The sequence below is a fragment of the Pseudorca crassidens genome, chromosome 4 (assembly GCF_039906515.1).
Source record: "Pseudorca crassidens isolate mPseCra1 chromosome 4, mPseCra1.hap1, whole genome shotgun sequence".
Classification (NCBI taxonomy): domain Eukaryota; kingdom Metazoa; phylum Chordata; class Mammalia; order Artiodactyla; family Delphinidae; genus Pseudorca; species Pseudorca crassidens.
In genome coordinates, this window is record NC_090299.1 from 116,790,970 (window position 1) to 116,814,924 (window position 23,955).

The 23,955-nt window shown below is 36.8% G+C and overlaps 1 protein-coding gene across 7 annotated transcripts in view; it reads right to left on the bottom strand.

Annotated features, from left to right (window-relative positions):
• WDFY3 (WD repeat and FYVE domain containing 3) overlaps positions 1–23,955 on the bottom strand; it is a 264,009-nt gene that overhangs the window by 46,257 nt on the left and 193,797 nt on the right. For 5 of the 7 annotated variants that reach the window (XM_067736490.1, XM_067736492.1, XM_067736494.1 and 2 more), the window contains 11 exons: positions 22,715–22,875; positions 21,474–21,703; positions 20,260–20,369; positions 18,469–18,651; positions 16,961–17,118; positions 15,787–15,864; positions 13,850–14,077; positions 7,712–7,765; positions 5,322–5,490; positions 2,774–2,937; positions 85–233 (listed from right to left, as the gene is read on the bottom strand). In XM_067736490.1, coding sequence (XP_067592591.1) covers positions 85–233; positions 2,774–2,937; positions 5,322–5,490; positions 7,712–7,765; positions 13,850–14,077; positions 15,787–15,864; positions 16,961–17,118; positions 18,469–18,651; positions 20,260–20,369; positions 21,474–21,703; positions 22,715–22,875 — 1,684 coding nt within the window. The remainder of the gene's footprint in view (positions 1–84; positions 234–2,773; positions 2,938–5,321; positions 5,491–7,711; positions 7,766–13,849; positions 14,078–15,786; positions 15,865–16,960; positions 17,119–18,468; positions 18,652–20,259; positions 20,370–21,473; positions 21,704–22,714; positions 22,876–23,955) is intronic. The other 2 variants (XM_067736495.1, XM_067736493.1) reach the window with 1 other exon arrangement.

The window sequence follows — 23,955 nt, forward strand, 5'->3', positions numbered from 1 at the left end:
AAAAAAAGAAAAAAAGCAAACAAACCCATGTAGATGTATTGCTTTCTAAAGATAGCTGTACTTTGTATCTCTTCATTCACTTACTTTGGAGGTAAGGTTTCAATATCTCTTATTTCCCTGGTTGCTGTCATTGTAAATCCGTCAATCACATAAAAATGCTCTTTACCAAAAAGAAGTAGCCCTTCACTGGTATCTAGGCCCTGGACTCGAGCACAGCGGTACATGTGTTGGATCTAAAAAGAAAACCATAAACATTCATTAATATAGTTTTTAAAAATCAGGTAATTTCTGTTTTTGATATAAATGAAGCAAAATGTCTTTAAACATGGATTTAATGGGCAAACAAGATTTTATGAAGATGTCACTCTGTGATGGCATCCCCTGAGCTAAGCATATTAACCAGAGTTTAAGCACATTAAAAAGAATAGCTAAGATTGCAGTCTGAGTTGCAGCTGACTTTAGTAAAAGGAAACAACCATTACTCATATCCATTCACCCAATCCACTTATCCTAATATTCACTGAGTACTAACTCCGTGCTAGGCACATGTGTACTAGGCTCTACAGTCAATGAACAAGTTAGAAAAGGAAGGAGACAGACACAAACTTTGCAGGAAAGAGAATTGAGGCATACATGCGAGGAGATTAGGATTGTGCCCTGGGCCAGGCAGGATGATACAGAGTGAAAAAGGTATGCAGAGCCTGACAATCCTGAGTGAATTCCCAGTTCTGTTGTTTAACTATAGATTTGGTCAAATTTCTTAATGTTTCTGGGCTTCTGTGTCTTCATATAAGTTTCAAATATACTTCATTGGTTTGTCATGAGAGTTAGTGAGACAATGTACATAATCATGTTAGGAATTGTTGGCTGTCTTCTCTTCCACATAGCTTACTTTCCTCTTTTTCCATAACAACCCCTGGAACTGGAGTTGTGGAATTTGTCTCTATTTGCTCTCCACTGGAGTCTGCCTGCCTGGCAGCCTGTTGTGCCATTGTAAAAAGCCAAACTTGGCAGAAGTTGCATTTTCCTCATAGAAGGAAGGACTTGCTAAATCTCTCAACGTTAGCAGTGTTTTCTTTCCAACTGGCAGGATCTAGTCCTTAGTAAAAATTCTTTCTTGCACTCAGTTCAACACGAATCAAGGAAAAAAAATCAGCAATTAAATCAGAGTCAAACAAATGTCAAATAAATGTCAGTCTAAATACACCTCCTTCACTATTCAAACTTAAAGCAATTAGAGCAAAAACTGTACTCATGAGTTTAAAAAGTTAAAAAAATGACAGCATCAGAAAATAGATTTTCTAAAATATGCAAATATAAGTTAATTTTCATCACCACATCTGAACTACTTCAATAATAAAAACTTAGAATGTTACAGGAGAAAAACTGACATACTTTTAAAATAACTCTATTGTAATAATACACACAGAAAAAAGTGTTTATTTCATAAGTGCATAGCTTGATGAATTTTCAAATGCTTAAAATATGATGCAACCAGCATCCAGATCAAGAAACAGAACATTCCCAAGACCCTAGAAGCCTCTCTTGTACTTCCTTCAGATCTAATGGACTTTTATAGTTACATACTTTTTTCTTTTTATGTTTTCATTTAAGATTAATCAGGCAATATATTTGAACAGAATTTAAAAAATTAAACCCTAATTTCTAGTTACTATTTCTTAGTGGATAAGATTTCAAGTGTTATACCAAGATCTAATATAATAGGCAAAACAACCTTTAAAAAGGTGATACTCACTATACATTCAATTCATTCATTCCTTTACTCATTTATCCCTTTATTTATTCAACCAATCACTCCTTCATTCAAGGTTTACTGAGTTTCTATCAGGTGAGTGAAACTGTGTAAAGCACTGGGACAGAAATAAGAAACAGTGCCTGCCTCAAAAGAGCTCACTATCTAGGTGAAGAGACAGACACAGGAACAAATAATAATAACATGATAAAATGAGTGATATATATAAGGTGCTATAAAAGCATAGAGGAGGGTGTCTAACTAAGCCTGAGCTGGCAAGACAGTGAAGGAAAGCTTCCTCTGTGTGAGCATTAAAGACATCCAGATAAATGATGTTGCATCAAATGGGAGTTACTAGGACAGAGGTTATGCAAGTGATGGAAAGAGGGGCATTTAGGCAGAGAACACAATGAGTAAAGCGCAGAGTAAAGAAATATCATGGATGTACCGAACTGCAAGGACAAAATGCAAGGGACAAAATGCAGGGGGCTCAGGCTACATGGCAGAGTCAGTAAAGTGAGCCTGGAGGAGTCGCAGGGTATAAGAGGCTGAGAGAAACAGGGAGGCAAAGCAGTCTTTTGTGAATGAAGCAAAGCAGGGGTTAAGTACAAGGCTGGGGATGATGGGCTAGTTGAAGTTGCTTGTGTGGTTACTGGAATTACAGAGGTATAGGAAAAAATACAGGGCCAAATTACCGAATGGGTTGTGTACATGGGTTTGAAACGAGAATTATGGCAAGAGTTGCAGCCTAATGAAGGGTTTAGAGGAAGACAGTGAACTAGGTGTCAACTGTTAATACTATATCTGATGCAACTTCTTGCTGTTCAGCGTGTTCAGAGAGGTCAGAAAACCCTACAGATGAAAGACGCAGAGTGTTGAACCCAAAAGGGCACCTAATACTGATTTCACTGCAGAGGCTAAAATACTTACCTTTGGCTGCCAGATAAATACCCTTCAACTAGTCTTGTAAAATGGAAACTAACCACTTAATACAATCCCTCCTTTTCAGAAGTAAGGTACCTTTTCTCCCTCTTCTAATAGGCGCAGCAGGGTGGCGTTGTCCGTCTTCTCCTCCTCTTCTATAGAGCTACCCTCAGCAATCTGGTCTTGTAGCTGCTCCTGGGTCTCCTCATCTCCTCCATCAGGTGCAGATCGAGACCGTTTTAGAGGCGGCTTGACCAGTCCTGCAGGGTAAGAGCCAAGAGGGTCATGTGGTCTTGCTGGGGTCATTTGAGAGCCGTTTAGTCTCATGTAGTCCCTCCTCTACATTTCCAATTTGAGATAGTTCTGAAAGGCATGGGGAGGCAGCACAGTTCAGTGGTCAACAGCACAGGCTCTGGAGTTAAACAGCTGCATGACCCTGGAGTATTATTTGTCCCCTCTGAACCTCAGTTTCTCATCTATAAAACCGGGACAAGAATACTATCTATCATGGATACCAGGAGGATTGTTGGAGAACTAAATGAGGTAATTCATGTCAAGTGTTTAGTATCATGCATAATAAATAGTAAATTCTCAGTAAGTGTCAGATGATGATGATAAACAGAGGTCTTATCATAATTAATGGTAAAAGTGGTGGTGCTAATGGGCAGGTGTCATTGAGGGGATATCCTCAATAAATGATCAGTCATTATCAGAAACAAAAATTAGGACAGCAAGTTATAAACATGATTATAAGAGATTCCACCTACTTGGAGGGCCCATGAGGACTACTTCAAGACTCATATTACAAGTGGCAGTATGGTCATTCATACATGAATGAATTTGATTAAATCATCAGGTCATAAAGAATAAGAAAACAATTCTTTTAAAAATATAGGGCCAGACAATTTAATGTGCCATATAAGTTATTTTACTGCCTACATTTTGATAATTTTATTGATAATCACAGATGAAATTAAAATCAGCTGATGAAAGTAACCACTGATAACCCAGAGTATGGGAAGCACTCAAAATAAACTCTAAATCTCACATTTAATTTCATATTCTTTAGTTCTGTACCAAAAAAAGTAATGTTGTATCTACCAACGATAGTTACACTAAGAATTCTGGATAAACGTAAATCAGCCTGTTAGAATCCTAGCCTTTGAACACAAGTTATCAGAGGTTCTGCTCTGCCTTGGGAAGAACCTCATTTTCACATGTGAAAGAGTATAATAAATAAACAATAAAGATCAAGTCTTGCTGAGAATATCCACAAGGCGAAAAGCTTCCAGCTGCTTTATTTTTAGTTTGACGAATCAAAACCTCCAACTCTATGTCTAGCATAGCATCTTGCATATCATAGTAGTGACACCAAAATTTGTGGTTTTAGCTCAATTAGACATTAGGAAAATGAGGCCAAGAGAAGTTAAATGCCAATGACCCAAACACAAGACATCACAAACTTTGTGAATTATACACCTTGGTTATAGCCAGGAAATACAACTTTGGACCCATCTCAATAACTTTGCTGATGCAGTGTCAAGAAATGATAAGGCTGAAAACTTTGTTCAACTAATAAAAGTTTCAGTGATTCTATGAAAATGTTAGATGGATTATGAAATCTTTAGTAATTCATAGTTATCACAGGAGAGAACAGGTATAATGTAATAGGAGAAACCGATCACAACAGCAGATAAATTTTTTTGTTGACATGGTCATATACTGTTAGTTTTTTATCAATGAGATCTGAAAATAATTTTTAATTTAGAGTTCTTAATTTATATTCTAGGGTTTTATCTATAGACTACGCCAAGACTTTTGAATTTATGATAAATCAGAGGCTTAAAAAATTAAAACAATGTACTGATTTACTTATTGAATATTGACTGAATTCCCATTTTGTGCCAGGCATGTGCCAAAATCTATAGAGTAAGAGGAGAAATAATCTCTGCCTCTGAGAAACTTATAATTTAGGAAAACATAAATCAGTGAAAGAAATCACTGAAACTGCTATAAAAGATATGAGCAAAGTGCTACCGGAGGACAGCGGAGTTGGAAAAGCCTTCAGAGGAGGACAGTTTGACCAGTATCTTCAAGACTGGGTAGGTCCAGATCACAAAGAAGCTGTAGCAAGAGGGCAGGGGGCACACATATGCAGAAGTACAAATCAAAAAGTCCATGGCCATTTTAGTCCAATTCATCACCATATGCATGTCTTTCTAGGCTCATAAAGTATAGCTTTGGAATAATCTGTCTTAGCTCATTAGAAGAAAGACCATTATTTCTTACTGTTAGCCAACATGCACTAATGACACATTTAGTGGTTGTTTTAGTTTTATATATATTTATTTAGTTTTCAGGGCCTTAACTTAAATATCAGGCACCACTGAGAATTCTGCCAGATACAGTGAAAAAAAATTATCAAGCCAACAGGCACATTACATTCATCTGTAGGCAATAAAGAAGAGACAGTCTCTTTAGTTCTGATATAGAAATCAATCTTTAAGAAGGATGTGATAGTAAAATATGTACGGATACTTTTAGGTTGACCCTACTGTTTATAGTTGCTAATATTTTCATATAGATTCAAGTAAAAGGAATGCTCCCAAATGGTTTTTAATTAAAATCAGAGAGGAAGGCTGACCTTTGACTTTAGCAATAGTGTCTTCACCATGCTCTGGTTCTTGTTGAGTAGCTTCACCTTCCGAACTCTCTACGATGGCATCTTGGACAATGGCTGGGTTGCCAGAGGCTAGTCGCTTGTAGTATTCTTTACTGTCATAACTTACAGCTCTTCTGTATCGAGCAGGTTTCTAAGAAACAACAAAAGGAAAGGACTCAGATAATTTATCTTCAAGAATTAATAGACTGTATTTATACAGGGTAAATCCACAGTCTTTTGGGTTAAGTTTCTCTATTTTTAAATTGCACTGATTTAAAAAAATATATATAAAACAACAATATTAGAAGTTTTGTTCCTCCCGAAAAAAGAAACACATCATCTTTAGCCAAATGTTTCCATGTTAGTATAGTACAGCCTTACTGATGCATCAGTACAGTAGAGAGAATGCCCAGTGTCGGAGAGTATCAAGTTGCAAGGGGATGTCTAGTTTCTGAGGAGCCTGAAACCTTGCTTCCACCCCAAGTAAATAGGCCTAAAGGGCCATCCATTCAGTTGGAATTACCTGTGTGAGTGTTTACTTCAGATATTTGGAGGTAGGGACCCAGAACTGCCCTGTTCTCATATTCCCATGTCTCTCTGGAACTCTGGAAATGGCCCAAACCTTCAGAGAGTCCTGACCCAATATGGAATCGACCGACTTCAGGCCAGATGACACTGTTTGGTTGGCCTGCCACTCCGAGCTGGTATGTCTAATTTGCTAAAACATCCTGTTGTTTGTGTGTAAAAGAATGTGATCCATAAACTTACTAACTAAATGAGTATATCAAGAACATATAAGTCCATTTTGAAGAAGAAATTAATTATGTAAAAACATTAGAAAAGATTTACCTTTTTGGTGTATGATACAAGAGCATTTCCTTTTCAGAATAATTTTTATCCTAAAAACAGGTTCTCCAATTGACCCAAAGTTTTTTTTTTCTTAAAACAATAGTTAATGAAAAATTAAGGTCTAAAATTTCCTACAAAAATGTAAAACCATAGGGAAAAATTTATATGTATACACGTTGATCATAATGAGACCCAGACTTTAAATTAACAATTAAGAAAACGATAGGGTTTGAAACATGCTTAAAGACCTTCCCTTTCTAAACATTATCTTACCTTTCTTTTCCTATGAATGTCTAATTGAAAGTATTCTATCAGCCTAACTCTTCGACTCAGGTAGTTATATGTATTGTCTACAATAATGCTTATTTTAAGCAAGACCTTTTTAAAAAAATGATTTTCAACTAAAGTAGAAAACAAGTGTCCAACAGGAATATTTAGACTAAAATACTGAACCAATTTTGAGATGAAAAGATGCCTAACTCAAGCCACCATTACCCTTCTTTTAACTTCAGGTATAAAGTTAGAGAATGAAGAGAGCTGCAAGCTACCTTGATGAATGATATGCAGCAAATGGAAACTGAAATACATAACACAGGAAAGTACTGAAATGCTATTTAAAAAAATTACAGTTATGGAAGGAAGGATCTGATGAACCAACTAATAATACTGCAATATTTTTGAAATGAAAGCAGGGTAGTAAATTTTGTACTATAACAATTCTCTACATGAGATCTAACAATTATCTTCAACTCATAACTGTTCATTTTTAAAAAGATGAAAGCATAGTTAGTGATGGGCAAGACAATGAATTAACAGATGTGGGACAACATCTTGGTTACTGACTTCATACCTGACTTAAACTTGGAACTATAAGCATTTTCCCTTAAATATTTTGAGGTATATTTCTGTGACATTTCTGAACTGCATTTTTTTTTTTTTTTTACTTTATTATGTACTGAATCCTTCTGGAAAAAGAAAACAATTATATAAATTTAAATTAATTAAAATAAATTAAAATTGTATTTTAAAAAGTGGTCATATATGCTTAGTTTCCATTTAGTTCCTTCTGATTGAAAAAGTAATTTTAAAAGAGAATACACCTGCATTCTCAAAATATATACTGTTTAATATCTAGAAGAATAAATTGAGTAATTGAAAAAAAAAGTTGGTAGTGTCAGGCTGCCCATTACTAACATGCCTTGGGACTTGTTAGTTTAAGTGTGAAGCAGTACACATTTCATGGTGAGAGCAGTGAATACTCAGCCTGTTAGTGAGCAACATACAGACCCTACAAAGCTAATCAGAACAAAGCAAGAGAGACGAGGACATCTCTCAGCATGAATGAAATTCACTTTTCAACTCTAAGGAACTTATAGAAACAACAAATCGAAAGTCAACCCTTTAGGTTAGTCTAGTCTACCATGCACTAAAATAAAACAAAATAAAACAAAACAAAATAACACAAAGGAAAAAAAACAAAACTGCAAGTATTTTGCATTCTTTTATGGTATTTTGTGTTTTACCTTTTGAGGAATGATATCATCGGGTGTCTCAGGCTGTTTACTTGGGATCTCAGACTGAAAACAGGGTATTAAGTATAGACACATCAGAAAAAAATAACAAAGAACAACACAAAAATAAAATATTCTTGAGGACTGTATGGAATATGGAAGATACACTCACACAAAATTAATATGATATCCTAAGCTGCTTGAAATAATCACTTAGCATCTTGTGATTATTTTCTCACTTATCCAAAGTAGTTTTAAAGTAAAAGAAACTACACTAAAATTCTCAAGGCTACTGAACAGGACAAACTTAAAAATCACAGAGACAAAACTTCACCACAGGCTGCCAGTGTCATGGATGATTTACAGGCAACTCTTTATATGGCTTCAAAGGAAAAAACAGAAAACCAGATAATAGAACCTAGTGCTAGCTATCACCTTCCACCTACCTTTTACTGTGTTTATCCCTAGATCTGTTTTGTAACAGAAGCAACTGGTTTAAACTATTATCTGCAATATCCCATACCACAGAAATCACTAAGTGCTTGTTAGTGAAAAAACACCTTCCCCTAAAAGCCCAAGGACCTATTTCCTTTGCTACCTTCACAGCTATGACCTCAGAAAGGCTGAAAGCAGAAGGAAGCCTGGATCATCACCTTCCAAACCAAAAGTTTTTGTAAAAATTACTTTCTAAAGAATTAGGTAGTTACTCTATATTTTATTCTCAATAAAATCTCGACTAACAAGAAGGCAGTATCTGTTGAGCTGGAGTGTGTGACTTGTGCGTGTAAACACACAGACAGCTACAGACAGACAGTAACACATCCAAGAATCATTCCAATTTTTCTTCCTTTTCACAGTTTGTACCTGGAGATGACTTCTAGTACCTTTCCCTAGAGTAAATATGAGCAAGCAAAATGCTTTTACAGATGTTTGCTTCCCCTGGCAAAACAAACATTGAACTACTGGGCATACTTTCAAATACTTAATATGGTTTTAATAAACCTCTCTCCTTAAAAGCAAACTTTTAAAAGCATACCTTATGTTGAAGGATAATCTTGAAAATATACATCTATGTTCTCAATCTTGGTAAAGATTTGGGTTACATGAGTATTACTACACATTTGTTAAAACTCACTGAACGGTACACTTAGAATTTATATATTTCAATATATTAAAATTTATGTCAATAAAAAAGAATTATGAACAAATGTTGAACTCTATTGATATGCATGGGGAAGTATTTAGGGGTGAAGGGTACTGACTCTGCAACTCATTTTGAAATTAATAAAAAAACAAGGTGGATCACTGGATAGATATGTGATAAACCAATATAGCAAAATGACCAATTACTATTGTCAAACCCAATTCTGATGTCCACTATATATCCCCAACCAGAATGTGGGCAGGGTCTGACATGTACACAATTGTATTTTCCCTGCAGCACAGGGCACAGTGCTAGTTTAATACATATTTGCTCACTGAACCACTTACTGACTGAGGATCTTATTTTACTAAAAGGTACAACATTCATTAGCGAAGATATATGTTATACTAATAATTTTAGTATTATCATAGTGCTCTTTAAACTTTTATAACTGAATTATTATTATAATTATGTTTATATAGAAACCTAAATTTTTCAAAGTCAGAATTTGTAGAAAATAATTTTATATTCCCTTTACTTCCAATTTTTCTATATTGCTGGCAATGGAATTTCTTGAATGAGTTGCTTAGTTCCTATGAGTCCTGTGATATCTATATATTATATAAAAATATATGTGGAGGCACCCACATGAGACTCCCTTAATTAGAAAAGGAACTTCAGGTAAGTCATTTACCCTTCTGCCCCAAGCAGTCCAACCCAACATTAACAGGAAACGGTGAGGTCTTTGCCCCAATGATATTTGCAAAGAATAGTCAATTTGTTTGAGATTATTATTCTGTGATTATTATTCTGTGAAAATAAGGGGATTACAGAACTAAAACCTGGTTTTAGTACTTAAATATAACTTCTTAAATGGCAAGATATGGAATTTTAGTCTCATTCCTTAGGATTCAGAGTAATTAGACAACTGCTTAAAAACAACCATATTTTGTATTTTCATCATATCCCAGGCTCACATCTTAATATTTATAACTAATACTACCACTTAAAATACAGAATTACAGTGCAATTCAGTATAGCTATTTTAGTTTTGAAAATGGTCCCCTAAGGAAAGTCCCTGTGCAAAGGGGATAAATTATTTTTTTGTGAGATAGGAGAATTTTCCACATGTACATAACTTTTCTCAGGACAAAAAAAATATTGTTGTTCTCATTAAAACAATTTTAGTTGATAAACTTTCAAGGCTTTTAAGTCGGTGGCAAATGAAACACTCACATATGTTCTACATTCTATAAATAAACAACTAATTTAAAAATAAAATTCAAAACTAATAATAAAGGGTAAGCTATTTTTTAATACAGTATGTAGCATTATCCAGGTTTAAGAAATAAAACTTTAATAACTAAAGAAATAATCACTTGATTCTAACACATCAAAGATTTTAAAACAAGAAATAACTTTTAAATCATCACTCTATTTCTTAGTTCAATTAAGAGGCCTAAAGATTTAAATTTTACTTAAAACAATAATTGTTCTTCATAAATAAAGCAAAGATCAAATCATTTGTCCTTACTCCTGGCAAAGCCTGTTTTACCTATCAAAAGGCCTTAAAAGCAATTTTCAGTTTGTACCTGTTATACCTGAAATACCTGTAACGTCGCAAAAAGTACTGCCTATATATTTTATAAACATGGGTGCAAGGAGGGCAACACGTTTATGGGAGCTGAAAGGGAAGACGTGACTGATCTCTAACTCTGGGAGGCAATATTTAATACAGCTCAGACCACAGGAGGATTTATGGTGAAATTAATGAAGCATATACCTCAACAGCCGTCACTTCCCATGGGCTCCTTTCAAAGTCCTGGAAGTGGGGCCCTAGTAATTTTGTATTCATAATTTTGTACTCTTTTTCTTATAGTGCCTCCCCAAGTTATATAAACTTCACACCCCATAAAATTTGACTCTAGCCCTTTTTAGTGGAAAAATAATTAGGAAAATTCTATAAGCATGCTGAATGGGAAGCAATGGATAAACTCTAACTTAGGAAGAAAGAGTGCTGGTAAGTCCATTCACTCAACATTAAGTTCTAGATATTCTTTAGCATTAGAGAGACAAAACCTAGTATTGGGTTGGCCAAAAAGTTCGTGTAGGTTTTTCCGTAAGACATTACGGAAAAACCCACACGAGCTTTTTGGCCAACCCAATATGTGGTTCTGTCTGGAAGAAATTCACTGTCCACTGACAACTTCTCAAAACCACCAAAGATTGGAATCCTTTTTCAAGAGTGAGGAACGTCTGAGGAACTGTCAATCTATAGTCATTATATCTTGCTCCAGTACTTAGCATGACCTAGAAGGTGTTCCTTAATTTTCTAGGCTTCTATTTATCATCTGTGGAATTGGGATAATAATATAATTATACTTCAGAGGGCTGTCATGAGACATACAGGAAACTGCAAGTGACCGCTCTGCAGACTATCAAGGCTCACTGTGCTTCGTTAAATATCTGCTCTCCTTTTTTGATTTCACAACAGAAGTTAGTGGGATAGCAGCTGCTCTACTTTTTGGAATTTTCTTTGCTGTTGATATTGCCAGACTGCATATTCCATAAGAAAAAAACTGGACATTTAATGGGGTTTCAAATTTACAAAAGAGTTTGAACGAGCAACACCAAAATCATTATTCATTCAGAAAACTTCATCATAGCAGATTAACCTTGACTTGTTCATGAACTTAAGCAGCAGCATGAATTCTACAATCTGTAATCATCTCCCCTTCCCACCTGCTTTTTCCTTTTTTGTAAACGTATCTCTAACATTTCTTGACTGCCTTGTATTTCCCAATATGTAACCCATCTGGTTTAAAAAAAAAAAAAGTTCCGTATGGTTCATACTTATTTCTGAGACTGTCTGTTTAGATTTCACAGACTGATGAACTCCTTGGCTTAGGTAAAATGCTAATGATATTAAGGTTGTAAGTGTGGACTCTGAATAGGTTATTTTGTTTTTATCTGATACAGAACTTCAAATATACTTTTGTAAAACAAATGACACTGTTATAAAGAAGGAAAGGTGTAGACACAATAAAAAAAAATACTATGGTTATGTAACTCAAAAAGTATATGCCTCAGTTATATAGAAATAGTGAATGGTCACGTATTTAGGAGAGCACATCTTCTATTTTCCTATCCCTGAATGGATTCAATTTGAATGAGTGTTGACTCAGTAAGAAATATTTTATCAAATTGCTACAGGCTTAAACTCTTATTCAATTATTTATTTGGGAAAAATGGATGAAGAATAGAGATTATATTGCTAGTCTGATCTGACAAATGTAGGTGCTATTAAAAGGCTGCAAAAATATGGGTGGATTTTTTTTTCTACATAGTGTGCTAGTATTAGAAATTACAGTGCTTTAAATTAAAATTTATCAAGTATGGCATTCTTTTTTTATTTTATTTTTATCATTTTTTAATAGTCTTTATTGAATTTGTTCTTCTGTTTTAAAATTTTACTTTATTTTTTATTTATTTATTTTTGGTTGCATTGGGTGTTTGTTGCTGCACATGGGCTTTCTCTAGTTGTGGCGAGCGGGGGCTACTCTTCGTTGTGGTGCATGGGCTTCTCATTGCGGTGGCTTCTCTTGCTGAGGAGCACGGGCTCTAGGCACACAGGCTTCAGTAGTTGTGGCTCGCAAGCTCTAGGGCCCAGGCTCAGTAGTTGTGGCACACGGGCTTAGCTGCTCTGCGGCATGTGGGATCTTTCCGGACCAAGGATTGAACACATGTCCCCTGCATTGGCAGGCAGGTTCTTAACCACTGTGCCATCAGGGAAGTCCCGATATGTTTTGGGTTTTTGGCCACAAGGCATGTGTGATCTTAGCTCTTTGACCAGGGAGCCAACCCACGCCCCCTGCATTGGAAAGCGAAGTCTTAACCAGGGAAGTCCCCCAAGTACGGCATTCTTGACAGAACGGAATAATTTTGAGAAAAGTAAACTTCAGGGAGCTATCTTAAAAAAAAAAAAACTTAAATAACTATATATTAGCAGGTCTAAGGCCTATATTCTAAGTAGCATCAGGACAAATGTATAGTCAATTAGCACAAGATAAATGGAGCCAGGGTTTTGGTTGGGAAAAAAAGAGACACTGGAACAATGCAAGTTGTCTCATGTTATATGATCTGAACTACTTACTAGAAGACACATGTGTCAAGTCTTCTTTATAAATCTTAGTTTCTTCAATTGTTGAGAGAATCATATTAAAGTCAAGTATGTGAAAGTACTTAAACCATGAAGGGTTTCTCTTCCAAATTTGCAGTGACTTTATTGGGGAAGACTGTATTTTCCCGAACACAAAAACATGATTCCTAGATCATGATTATTTCAGACAAAATTTTTATGGTCAGTGCAAAAATCTGAATGAAGGCTTTAGGAAGGGCAACCTGTCTGAATAAAAAGGAACTTGAGGGGCAAATGTTGTTCGTTTTATACCCGTGGAGCCAGTGATGAAGCTTCTCAATATAAATGGGAAGATCTATACACTCAGGCTATCATTATTCTTTAACTGTGCTCTGTATTTCTTCAAAGAATATTGCTTAGTGGCAATGTTTATTTTATTAACACTCACTTATATAGTGCTTATTCTGTGCCAGACACTATTCTAAGTACTTTATTAATTTTAATTAATTTAATCCTCCCAATAGCTTCTAAGATGGAACTGTTATTTTCTCCATTTTAGGCATAAAGAAAGCAGAAGCTGAAGAGGTTAACGTGGCCAGTACAAGGTCACCAGCTAGTGAAGGGGCAGAGGCAGGTTTCAAACCTGGCAGCTGGCTCCAGGGTCTAAGATCCAAACCACTGCACTGTGAAGGCTCCCTGCTGCACCTTTTCATTCCACCGCCAGCACCCTGGCATTATCAACTTATTATAGTTCATCAAATCTTCTAAATTAGGTGTTTTTCGTAATTAACCAAATAAGGGAAAACGCTTACAAAAAAGAAGAAAGACATGGAAGCGTCACTACAAACGCTGAATTCTGCGCACTCACCGCCACATTTGTCTCTTGTTCCGTTTCCGGCACGTAAGGGTAATGGGTGTAAAACATATCATTCCGCACCATTTTCTTCCTCATTCTGCAGGGCCCTTCCGTCATCTCCAACATCCATTTGTCGAGATGGGAACCAATAGGGGGGCCCCAGAGCCCCCGCTCCCGCAGCAGCTCGTACTCGATTTGGCACCACTCCTCCGTCACGTACTTCAGGGCATTCTGCTGACGCTAACAAGAGGGAGTCCAGGTTGGTTTTCAAGCAAAAGCACAAGCAACAATGAACAGTCTACAAGTACCTTGAAACCAAGTTATTCTTTGGAAACAAAAACCAATCCAGGTAATTTCAGGCAATATTATAAAAGTAAAGTTACATTTATTTATGGTTAAAGTAAGCTGCCGATCTTGTGAGAAGGTGGGGTTTTAGTGATGGCCCGATTATTTTAGCACCAAGTATACAATACATGGAAGATCCCTACAGGGTAGCGTGTGCAGTACACCTGACCAGAGTGCTGAAGGAACTTGTAGCTCAGGGACAGGGACGATGGTAATATTACTTATGAAAATACATGGAAATGGTTTGTCCAGTGTGAGTTAATAAAGACAGTAATTTAAGGATGAAACCCCTTCCCCACCCCCAATTGTAAAACAGTTACTAGAACATGAATAAAAGAAAATCTAGAAAGCCACATCAAGAAATATTGCCAACACACTAGATTCCTGGTAATCACCGTAACATTTCCAATAATTTTAGGTAAAGAATATACACATGCATCTCTGATAGGGAACTTAACATTCATATAAAAATTAAAGGAAAACCATTGTTACTTGGCCCTGGTATAGATCCAAACCACCTTACTTAAATGGAAATTTATGACTTGGAATAACTTCTTTCTATTTGTCAAATGTCAAAATGTGTAACATTTCAACAGTAGATGCTTAAAACTAAGCACCTAATGATTAGATGCTTATCTAATAATTCATGGAATATAAGTATACAATTTAAGAATAAAGATCCCTTTATACTGTACAACTAACACTAATGATTATTGAAGGAGTAATCTTGATATTATAATGATACCATCATAGTACTTATGTGTTCCTGGCAGGAGGAAATCCCCTGTAACAACTAAGTATCTAGTATCATGCCCATAAAATATTAGCAGCTTATCATTCAGAAATCTTTAATAAGATATAACTCAGCTGCCATGGAAATAAAATATTTCGAATAAGTTGTTGAGTAACTATGAATTCATCAAGAGGATTTCACTGAAAATATTTCTTACTGACAAAATCACCAAGCACTTGTAATAAAAAATACCTTTATCTTTTAATTTTTTAGAATTTTAGAGACTTCTTAGAGATTTTGATGCACATTTTCATGGTCTCCTTGTTAAGTATGAAAGAAAGGGATCTTTCCAATATTTTAATTTTTATTAAGAACAGACACATGCAATATGTTGGTAGTGAATGTCATTAGGATTCAGCTGTGCTGATCTCCAGTCTGTCACTTTTTAATGCAGTTTGCCTGTAGGAAGTTCCAGTCTTTCTATGTTAAAACCAATGGCCAAAGTAGCTGCTGGCAGGGATAATCAAAAACATTATCTGGGCTTCCCTGTGGCGCAGTGGTTGAGAGTCCGCCTGCCGATGCAGGGGACACGGGTTCGTGCCCCAGTCCGGGAAGATCCCACATGCTGCGGAGTGGCTACACCCGTGAGCCATGGCCATTGAGCCTGCGCGTCCGGAGCCTGTGCTCCGCAACGGGAGAGGCCATAACATGAGAGGCATGCGTACCGCAAAAAAAACAAAACAAAACATTATCTCATGATAAATTCAGTTCAGCAACTTATTCTTAAAAGCAGGAGGAAGATACCAAGGGAAACAATCTTTTCTCACTCAAAGAATGCAAAACAAACCATTATTATGATTATGATTCTTACCTCCTGATATTCCTTATATTGTGTGTCTACTAAGTCACGAACAACCGCGATGTGTGTAAACATCCACTGAGAAATCTCCTAACAATGAGTGGAAAAAGTCTTAATATTTCATGATTTCCTGAAAAAAAATGTTAACTAGCCTTGAAATAATGCCCCCAAGTTAGTTAAAATTCTATTAAAGGCATCACAACAACACCCAAAAAACCCCACAGAAAACTCTGAAAGATTAATTATATAATGAATCTGATAGAGGCTTATGTGATGGACACAGATCCATATACCCCCCATCCCCCAGTGCCCCTTTCAAGGAAGGGCTCACTGCCACAACTTCTGGGAGCGCTGTCAGTATTTCAGGGATCTCCTCAGCTGCAGAGAGCTGTGGGCACCCCACAATCACTGGCTGATTTGGAGGCAAGCAGGCTCAGCCATTTCAGCTCAGTAAAGGTCAACTCTGACAGGTCATTTTGGTACCAAAGCTCCACCTGGGTCACAGCTGGGTCTGTCGCCAGACCTGCATTGTAGCCTGACATTTCCCTGTGACCAATCCTGCTTCCTTCTTCTCCCATCCACAAATATCAAGGGCACCCCTAATAAACATCCTGCACACTAAACTCCCTCTCAGAGTGTGCTTCCTGGGGAACCCAACCTGACACATGGAATGACTCATACACATGGTTTCTCCCAGGCCCTTTTCACAGCTGCCACTAATATTCTGCGATGGCAAAGACAGTATGATGAGGAAGAAATTAATGCTGGAGGTAGATGAGTTAAAAAAAAAAATCAATCTCAGGCATGTACAACAAAATTATAAAAAATAAAAAGCTATTTTGTCTGCTGTTGCTTTAAAATTTATATAACTATTAATAAAATGGAAGGTTTGGGAGAGCTGAGAAAAAATTATCCATAGTCTATCATATATCAATATCTGAATCTCATTTTATGTCCAGTTATGCAATGGATGTAAATACACAACACTCATAGTGCAATTTTATAATAAAATGGGAGAAGGCTCCACAACCTGAGTTATTTCTCTCTTCTGTCTAAAGCAAAAATGCAGAAAAGTTCCATTTCAAATCATATGCTTGCATGTATTAAGTGTATTATATAAAACACTACAACTAAACCTTGAATTACAAATTTCTAATCATATCATTAATAAAACGAAACAATGTACCTGGGTGGAAAGACTGTGTTTATGAAGCCCACTTTCCTTTCGATTCCTTCTCGATCCCGTTAACTTGGAAAGACCAAAACCACTGCTGACACGGGACAATTTGGATTGTGTGGTGGGCACTAAAGCTTCTCCTCGACTTATGCATTTCTTTTCATGGGCTACAAAATTAAAATTAGAGTATTTTACAGTTTCTCCATGTATTTATTAGCCTTACTTTTAATACTTTGGCATAATAGTTACAAACCACAATTCTGTAGTTATCAAAAGCAGCTTATGTTACAGATGCAGACACTCTCAGATATTATATTTACTTATCTTGTATAAGGATAGCTGCATGACATTTATTGTACTAGTTGAACTCACATTTGCTTGAAACCTCATAGCTCTGCAGTAATATGCAAATTTATTTTAACTGTAATCAGTTTCTATGTTAATAACAATTCCCAGTCCCCTACCTAAAATCTTTGGTGTTGTGTATACTTTGGAATTTAGAATTTTAAGAAAGTGATACACTGGCTTCCCTGGTGGCGCAGTGGTTGATAGTCTGCCTGCCGATGCAGGGGACATGGGTTCGTGCCCCGGTCCGGGAAGATCCCACATGCTGCGGAGCGGCTGGGCCCGTGAGCCATGGCCACTGAGCCTGCACGTCCGGAGCCTGTGCTCCGCAACGGGAGAGGCCACAACGGTGAGAGGCCCACATACCGCAAAATAAAAAAAAAAAAAAAAAAAAAAAAAGGTGATACAGTACATGTACTGTATCACCCTAGACCACCAGAAGGTCTAAGGTAACAAACAATAATTAATAATATAATAATTAATATTTCTGCAGCAAAATGTATTAATATTAATGCCTAGTAGGATAAACAAAGATAGGTTAGGTTTTGCTACCAAGTGAGTTTTGGCATCAAATTAATAATAACACCTTGGGTTTTCAGGGCTTTTTGAATTTCAGAATTATAGATAAGGGATGTAGACTCATAACCAAGATGGTGACCATACTAAAGTTGTGAGCAATGTATTATTTACCAAGCTCATAGATGCCTGATGTATAACACATATAAAAAAAAAAATTTTTTTTTTAAATTAAAAGAGGGCTTCCCTGGTGGCGCAGTGGTTGAGCCTGCTGATGCGGGGGACATGAGTTCGTGCCCCGGTCTGGGAAGATCCCACATACTGCGGAGTGGCTGGGCCCATGAGCCATGGCTGCTGAGCATGCGCGTCCAGAGCCTGTGCTCCACAACGGGAGAGGCCACAACAGTGAGAGGCCCGTGTACCGCAAAAAAAAAAAAAAAACAAACAAAAACAAAATAAAATTAAAAGAAAAATCTAAGAAGAAAAGCCTAATCTCAGCATAATCATTCTAGAATGGGCTATACTGTATTGATTTTCATTTCTATTGTCATCATAATATCTTTCGGGGAAAGTTTTAATTTCATATCCAAAGTGCACCCATATATGATAGTTGTATGTAAGTCCCTTTGTCACATGATATCTGTAAACTGTCTTACCTAGATGATTCTGCCAACATTTCAAACCGGCTTCTTCAATGAGCGGCTTTGCTATAGCTATGTCCACATGGCCTCTTTCATTCACTGGTAGAGTGACTTTGAAAAGCTCCTCCAAGGTTTGTTTCTTACTATGAATCAATTCAGTCCAAACTCTGTTGACAGCTTTTATGAGAAGCTGACGCCCTAGGAAATAAAAAACAGCAACTGATCAAAAAGAATATAAAGGTAGTTAGTATTTTTTTTCTTTTTTATTGAAGAATTTCAACTTAGATGTATAGTACTTAATTGTCCAAAAAATGCTTCATATCATAGCCAGTTCAGTAAAAAAGGATTATTCAGGGCTTCCCTGGTGGCGCAGTGGTTGAGAGTCCGCCTGCCGATGCAGGGGACATGGGTTCGTGCCCCGGTCCGGGAAGATCCCACATGCCGCGGAGCGGCTGGGCCCGTGAGCCATGGCTGCTGAGCCTGCGCGTCCGGAGCCTGTGCTTCGCAACGTGAGAGGCCCGCGTACCGCAAAAACAAACAAACAAACCAAAAAAAAAAAACAAAACAACAAAAAAAGGATTATTCAGATAACCAAAAATGCGATTGGCTACTTGGAAAACTTAAAAAAAAAACCAAAAAACTTTATATCAAGCAAAAAGACTACATATTTATAAAACTGGAAATTACATATATATTTCATTGTCTAGCTTCTTCTATAAAAGAAAAGAACTTATTCTCCACTTAAAAGTAAATTTTAGATCTAAATATTTAAGGTATATTCACAAATAAGTTAATTGTTCTTGATGATTTTGCAAAAGGAAAGAAATAGTAAACAAATATTTTTAGAGCTTTTACTATTAAATTCCATCTTGCTTTGGACTCCTTGCTAATTTGTCCGACTCCTGCTCTAGGCCAGTCCATCTTTAGCAAGCATCAAAATCACCTGGGAGGTTGTTCAAACAGATTGCTGGTCTTCATCCCCCAGAGTATCTGAGTACTGAGTACTCAGTAGATCTGAATGGGGCCAGAGAATCTGCTTTTCTAACTAGTTCCCAAATGATGTCAATGTTACTAGTCTGAGCACCTCACTTTGAGAACCAGTGTTCTAGACTGTTAGTTCCTTGGGGGGTGAAAACAATCACTGTGTCCTTAGTGTCTGGGGTTTAAGAAATTTTAGTGAAAGAACAGAGAACAAATTAATGCTTAAATGAATGAAAGAATGAGTGCTGGACCTACAAAGGATAAAATCATATGCAAAACTACCACACTAAATATTGCTGGAGAGACAAACACTTCTGTAATTATCTAATCTTTTCAACTGAACAACGTTGGAAATTAGAAATCAATCCACCCAAAGACTCTCATATGCACGATAATTACAAAATCAGTGGGAAAACTAGATTTAAAAAAGGGAGAAAGAATAAAAATGGTAGTACTGACAATCTGTCTCAAGCAATATTTGCCTCTACTGTGATTGGCCTAATACTATCAATAGCCAGCTCTCTTAATAGTAAGCGCCAAGTTAGTATCATATTTGCACTACTGCTTGTGCAAATGTAAGTATCACCAAGTTTCCTGGTGTTACTATAAAATGTGGAGGGCGAGCAATATCAGGGGTTTACTCATCCTGGCATAAGGAGATGTACAGCTAGCACGTTGGTATATGCTGGCGGGCATATTGGTATATGTTCAGGTATGCCCTATGGAGAGATTGGTTGTCAATGTTGGCGGTTTCTGAAGTCCGATTTTTTGGTTATATCTTAGAAATGAGTGGAGAGAAAAGGGGGAAAAAATTGAGATAACTACCTTCACTAATATCTTGGCTGTAACCACCATCTGGTTCAATGTCCGAGGGGATCATAATGTGCCATGTAGTCATGCGGGCTTCTGCTTCCAGTCCAAACCCATCCACATTGCTGAAAAATTCCAGTCAGTTTAAACTATATGAAGGAAATTACTGCAGCTGTAAACTGTGATGCCTAAGTACTACTCTGCAGACACAAGTAAACGCTGGCTCTGTCACAGAGCTCCATAAGTGGCAGACATTTGGCAGATGCACAGAACAGAACTTATAGTTTATCATGAAAATGCCATTTTTAAGCAATGATGTCACAGATCCACTCGACTGAATGTAATTAAACTAAATTACAGCATTAAGAGGAGAATCGTACTATTTAAGACACTTTTTTATCACTATTAACATTTTTACCTAAAAATTACGAAAAGTTCATTTAAGAACATTCTCCTCCTATGACTGTGCCCCCTTTCCCATATCTTATCTCACCACTCTTTGCTCCAGCAGCAGTGAAATACCTGCAGTTTCCTACATGTGCCATATTCTTTTTGCCCTCTGGGCAATCGCATAGATGACTCTTTCTTCCCACATCACTCTTCCCCATTCTCGTTGGAGGATTAACTTCATCCTCAACCAGGTTCAAGCTGTAACTCAGCAGGTGTCTCTCCCAGGCTAGGGGCACCTGTTATGTGTTCCCAAAGCACCGTGCTTGTAGCAAGAGCACATTGCTTAGTTATGGATCCTCCCTCGTAGACTGCATGCTCCAAGACCTGCCACAGGGTCTGTCTCATTCACATTTCATCCCAGTCCCTAATCCAATGCCTGGCCCCCAGCAGACACCAAAGAAATACCTTGCAAAGCAATCAGTGGCAAAATACTAATTTTACCCATTTAACATATATTGCATTTATTTATTGCATTCTTATCTTTTTACCCCTCTTAACCTCCAATAGTGTGTATCTAATTTACTTGAAAAGCAAACTCTTATTTAAAAATTATATATGTGACATGTGATTAACAAAAAATTTAAAGATACAGAAAATTAAAGCAAAAATATACTCATTATTTCACTGCAGAAATTCAACCCTTGTCTTTTACCTTCTCATGAAGTTTTAAGTAAAACCGAGATTAAAGAAAAAAGAAATGTTATAATCAGAAAAGTAGAACAAAGAGTTCTGGTAGAAAAATATCAAAGACAAATTCAAACTGAACCTAAAAGAGTTACCTTCCAACATGCAGGTTAATGAGGCAGTGAGCCAGACAGCTAATGAATTCTTGGTCATGGTTCCCAGGGCCCAGGATCAAGTTCCTGTTTACAGTCAGGACCCTGAGTGAATCAAGGAGAGCTACTTGCTGCGGGACTGTTTTGTGTGCCCGGGAGAACTGGTACAATATGGTCCTATTGAGGCAGTGATAAACCGCATCCAGTGACAATCCCTGGGATCTTCTTTTTGACTAAAGATATGAGAGATACTTTAATAAAATGGACAAAAAAAGTCTGCTTATCATTTACACATGAACATTTATTAGGTTTATTATGTATCAGACACCATGCTAAGTACTGGGGTGCTAAGATAAAAAATACAAAGCTCTTGCTATTATGAGGTTCAGAACCCACGAGACACATAAATGTAATGAGATGAGTGCTGTGTGTATATATATCTGTGTTCAGAGCAGCCTCCCTCAGAACACGGGCAAGTGCCATCTGGGTAGAGACTCCTACCCCACAAGTTTTGTAAGGGTGATCAATCGCTACTCAAAATTACTAAAAATAAAAAAATTACCTAAAATGTTAGTAAAGAACTTCTGACGTTGTTTCATCTCACGTGAGAACTTTTCTCTTTGGCTTAAATACAAATTTATTCTTAAAAAATTCTTGGGTGACATGTGTGTGTCTAATAACATGACAACAGTATTTCCTACTTTCTACATCGTGTGTTGAATAAGATTTATCACTTGTGCCAAACCGGAAAAGGTACCACAAACACACACTAATATGACATCTTCAAAGGAACAAGGACTACAGTGAACTTTGTAAAGATTCAATTACAAGAAGAGAATACTCCTCTAATATCAACTCTTCATGCTCCGTTAAATCTTGACACACTGATGCATCATACTATGAAAATCTATCAAATCGTATTAACTTAAGGTCTTTAAACCAACAGGAAGCTGTCCAGCTATGTGGTTAGCAATGAGCAATGCCAGTGGGGAAGGCAGTGGGAGCCCACAGCCTGAGAGAATGAGGAAGCTTTACATACTGGACACACTGGCACCGGGCCACGGGTAAGGGGGGGAATGGTTACAGACCTACGTTTTATTCACTTCTAATAAGCTGAACTTTACATTAAAATGTCAACATTCATTATCTTACTAGTTACACTTATTTCCAACAATTTTGACACCCGAGGCAAAGTTTTTCAATAGGAAAACATGTACTCTACAACTAATGTGACAATGGATTACCTGTGCAATTAGTTGAATTATAAAATCTATAAGAAGTTTAGATTCTTTGTTGAACATGCCTTGCCAAAGCTTGTCCACCACACGTTGTGTGAAATAAAACACATTGTTCACCAATACTTGGTAGCTCCCTCCACTGGTAATAGGCAGAGATGCATCTTCCCCTAAATTCCAGCAGGAAAAAAATGTCTTAAGAAAATTGATGTCCACCAGCCTAAGACCAGACCCTCCAACAAATCAGGCTAAGGCAAGATGAGTACATCTACTACCGTTAGAAATAAGACCATTAGCTCTTATGTACTACTTTAAGCAAAATGATGTTCATGGCCAGAAGTCATGATAAATGTTGGAAGAAATAATTTCTGCAGGATAAAAGTGTTATGGATGGAGACTGAAGTTTCTTACTGACTTAAGACAGTCTGTGATAAGCAAACAGTTCGTCAACTGTCAGTGACACATAGCCTCCCTTTGAGAGAAAAATTAAGTCAGTTTATTAGTTGTAAATTGATTCTGTCTAACTACTAAAGGGCAAAACAAATCATCAAACAAAACTTTAAGCACAATGAAGTAATGGAGGCAAAAGAGAGGTCCAAAAGAACTGTAAAACACAGAGTACCATCAGTGGTGGTGGTGCCATGGGGTACCTCTCACCCCTTCCATGATTCCCATCAGCACTGTTTCTCTTCTACAAGCTGCCCCGGTGGCTTCAGTGTGCTCACTGTGTACATACTGCCTCAACACTAATCCTCCTGGCTCCTCCTCCAACAGAATGCCCCCTTTAAGCCCCTCCCTCCTTTCTAGAAATTAGGAGCCTTAACTGACTGTAATTATTATTCCCACCTAACTCTAAATCACTACACAATGCAAAACTCTTCGTTTTGTGTCTTTATGTAGTAAGACTGATGTTACTTAAGATTCTCAAGCGATAAGAACAAATACAAAAGTCTGACTTGACACCACAGTTTGAGAGTTGCATGTTATGACAACACTAAAGATTTTCTTGGCAAACTTACTTTGTTAAAAAAAAATGATAATGTAACAGCATGGAGGTTCTATGATTTATATAATTACCAGAAATTCAAGTAGCAAATATGCTAAATCATTACTTTTCCTTCTTTAAATTTTGTCATTGTTTTACATATAAATGTTAGCTCCACTGTAAATGTATCAAGTTTTGTAGTTTTATTGTAACTAGAGACATACAGGAAAAACATTTTAATGTGCTTTGAATTTACATCCTGAAA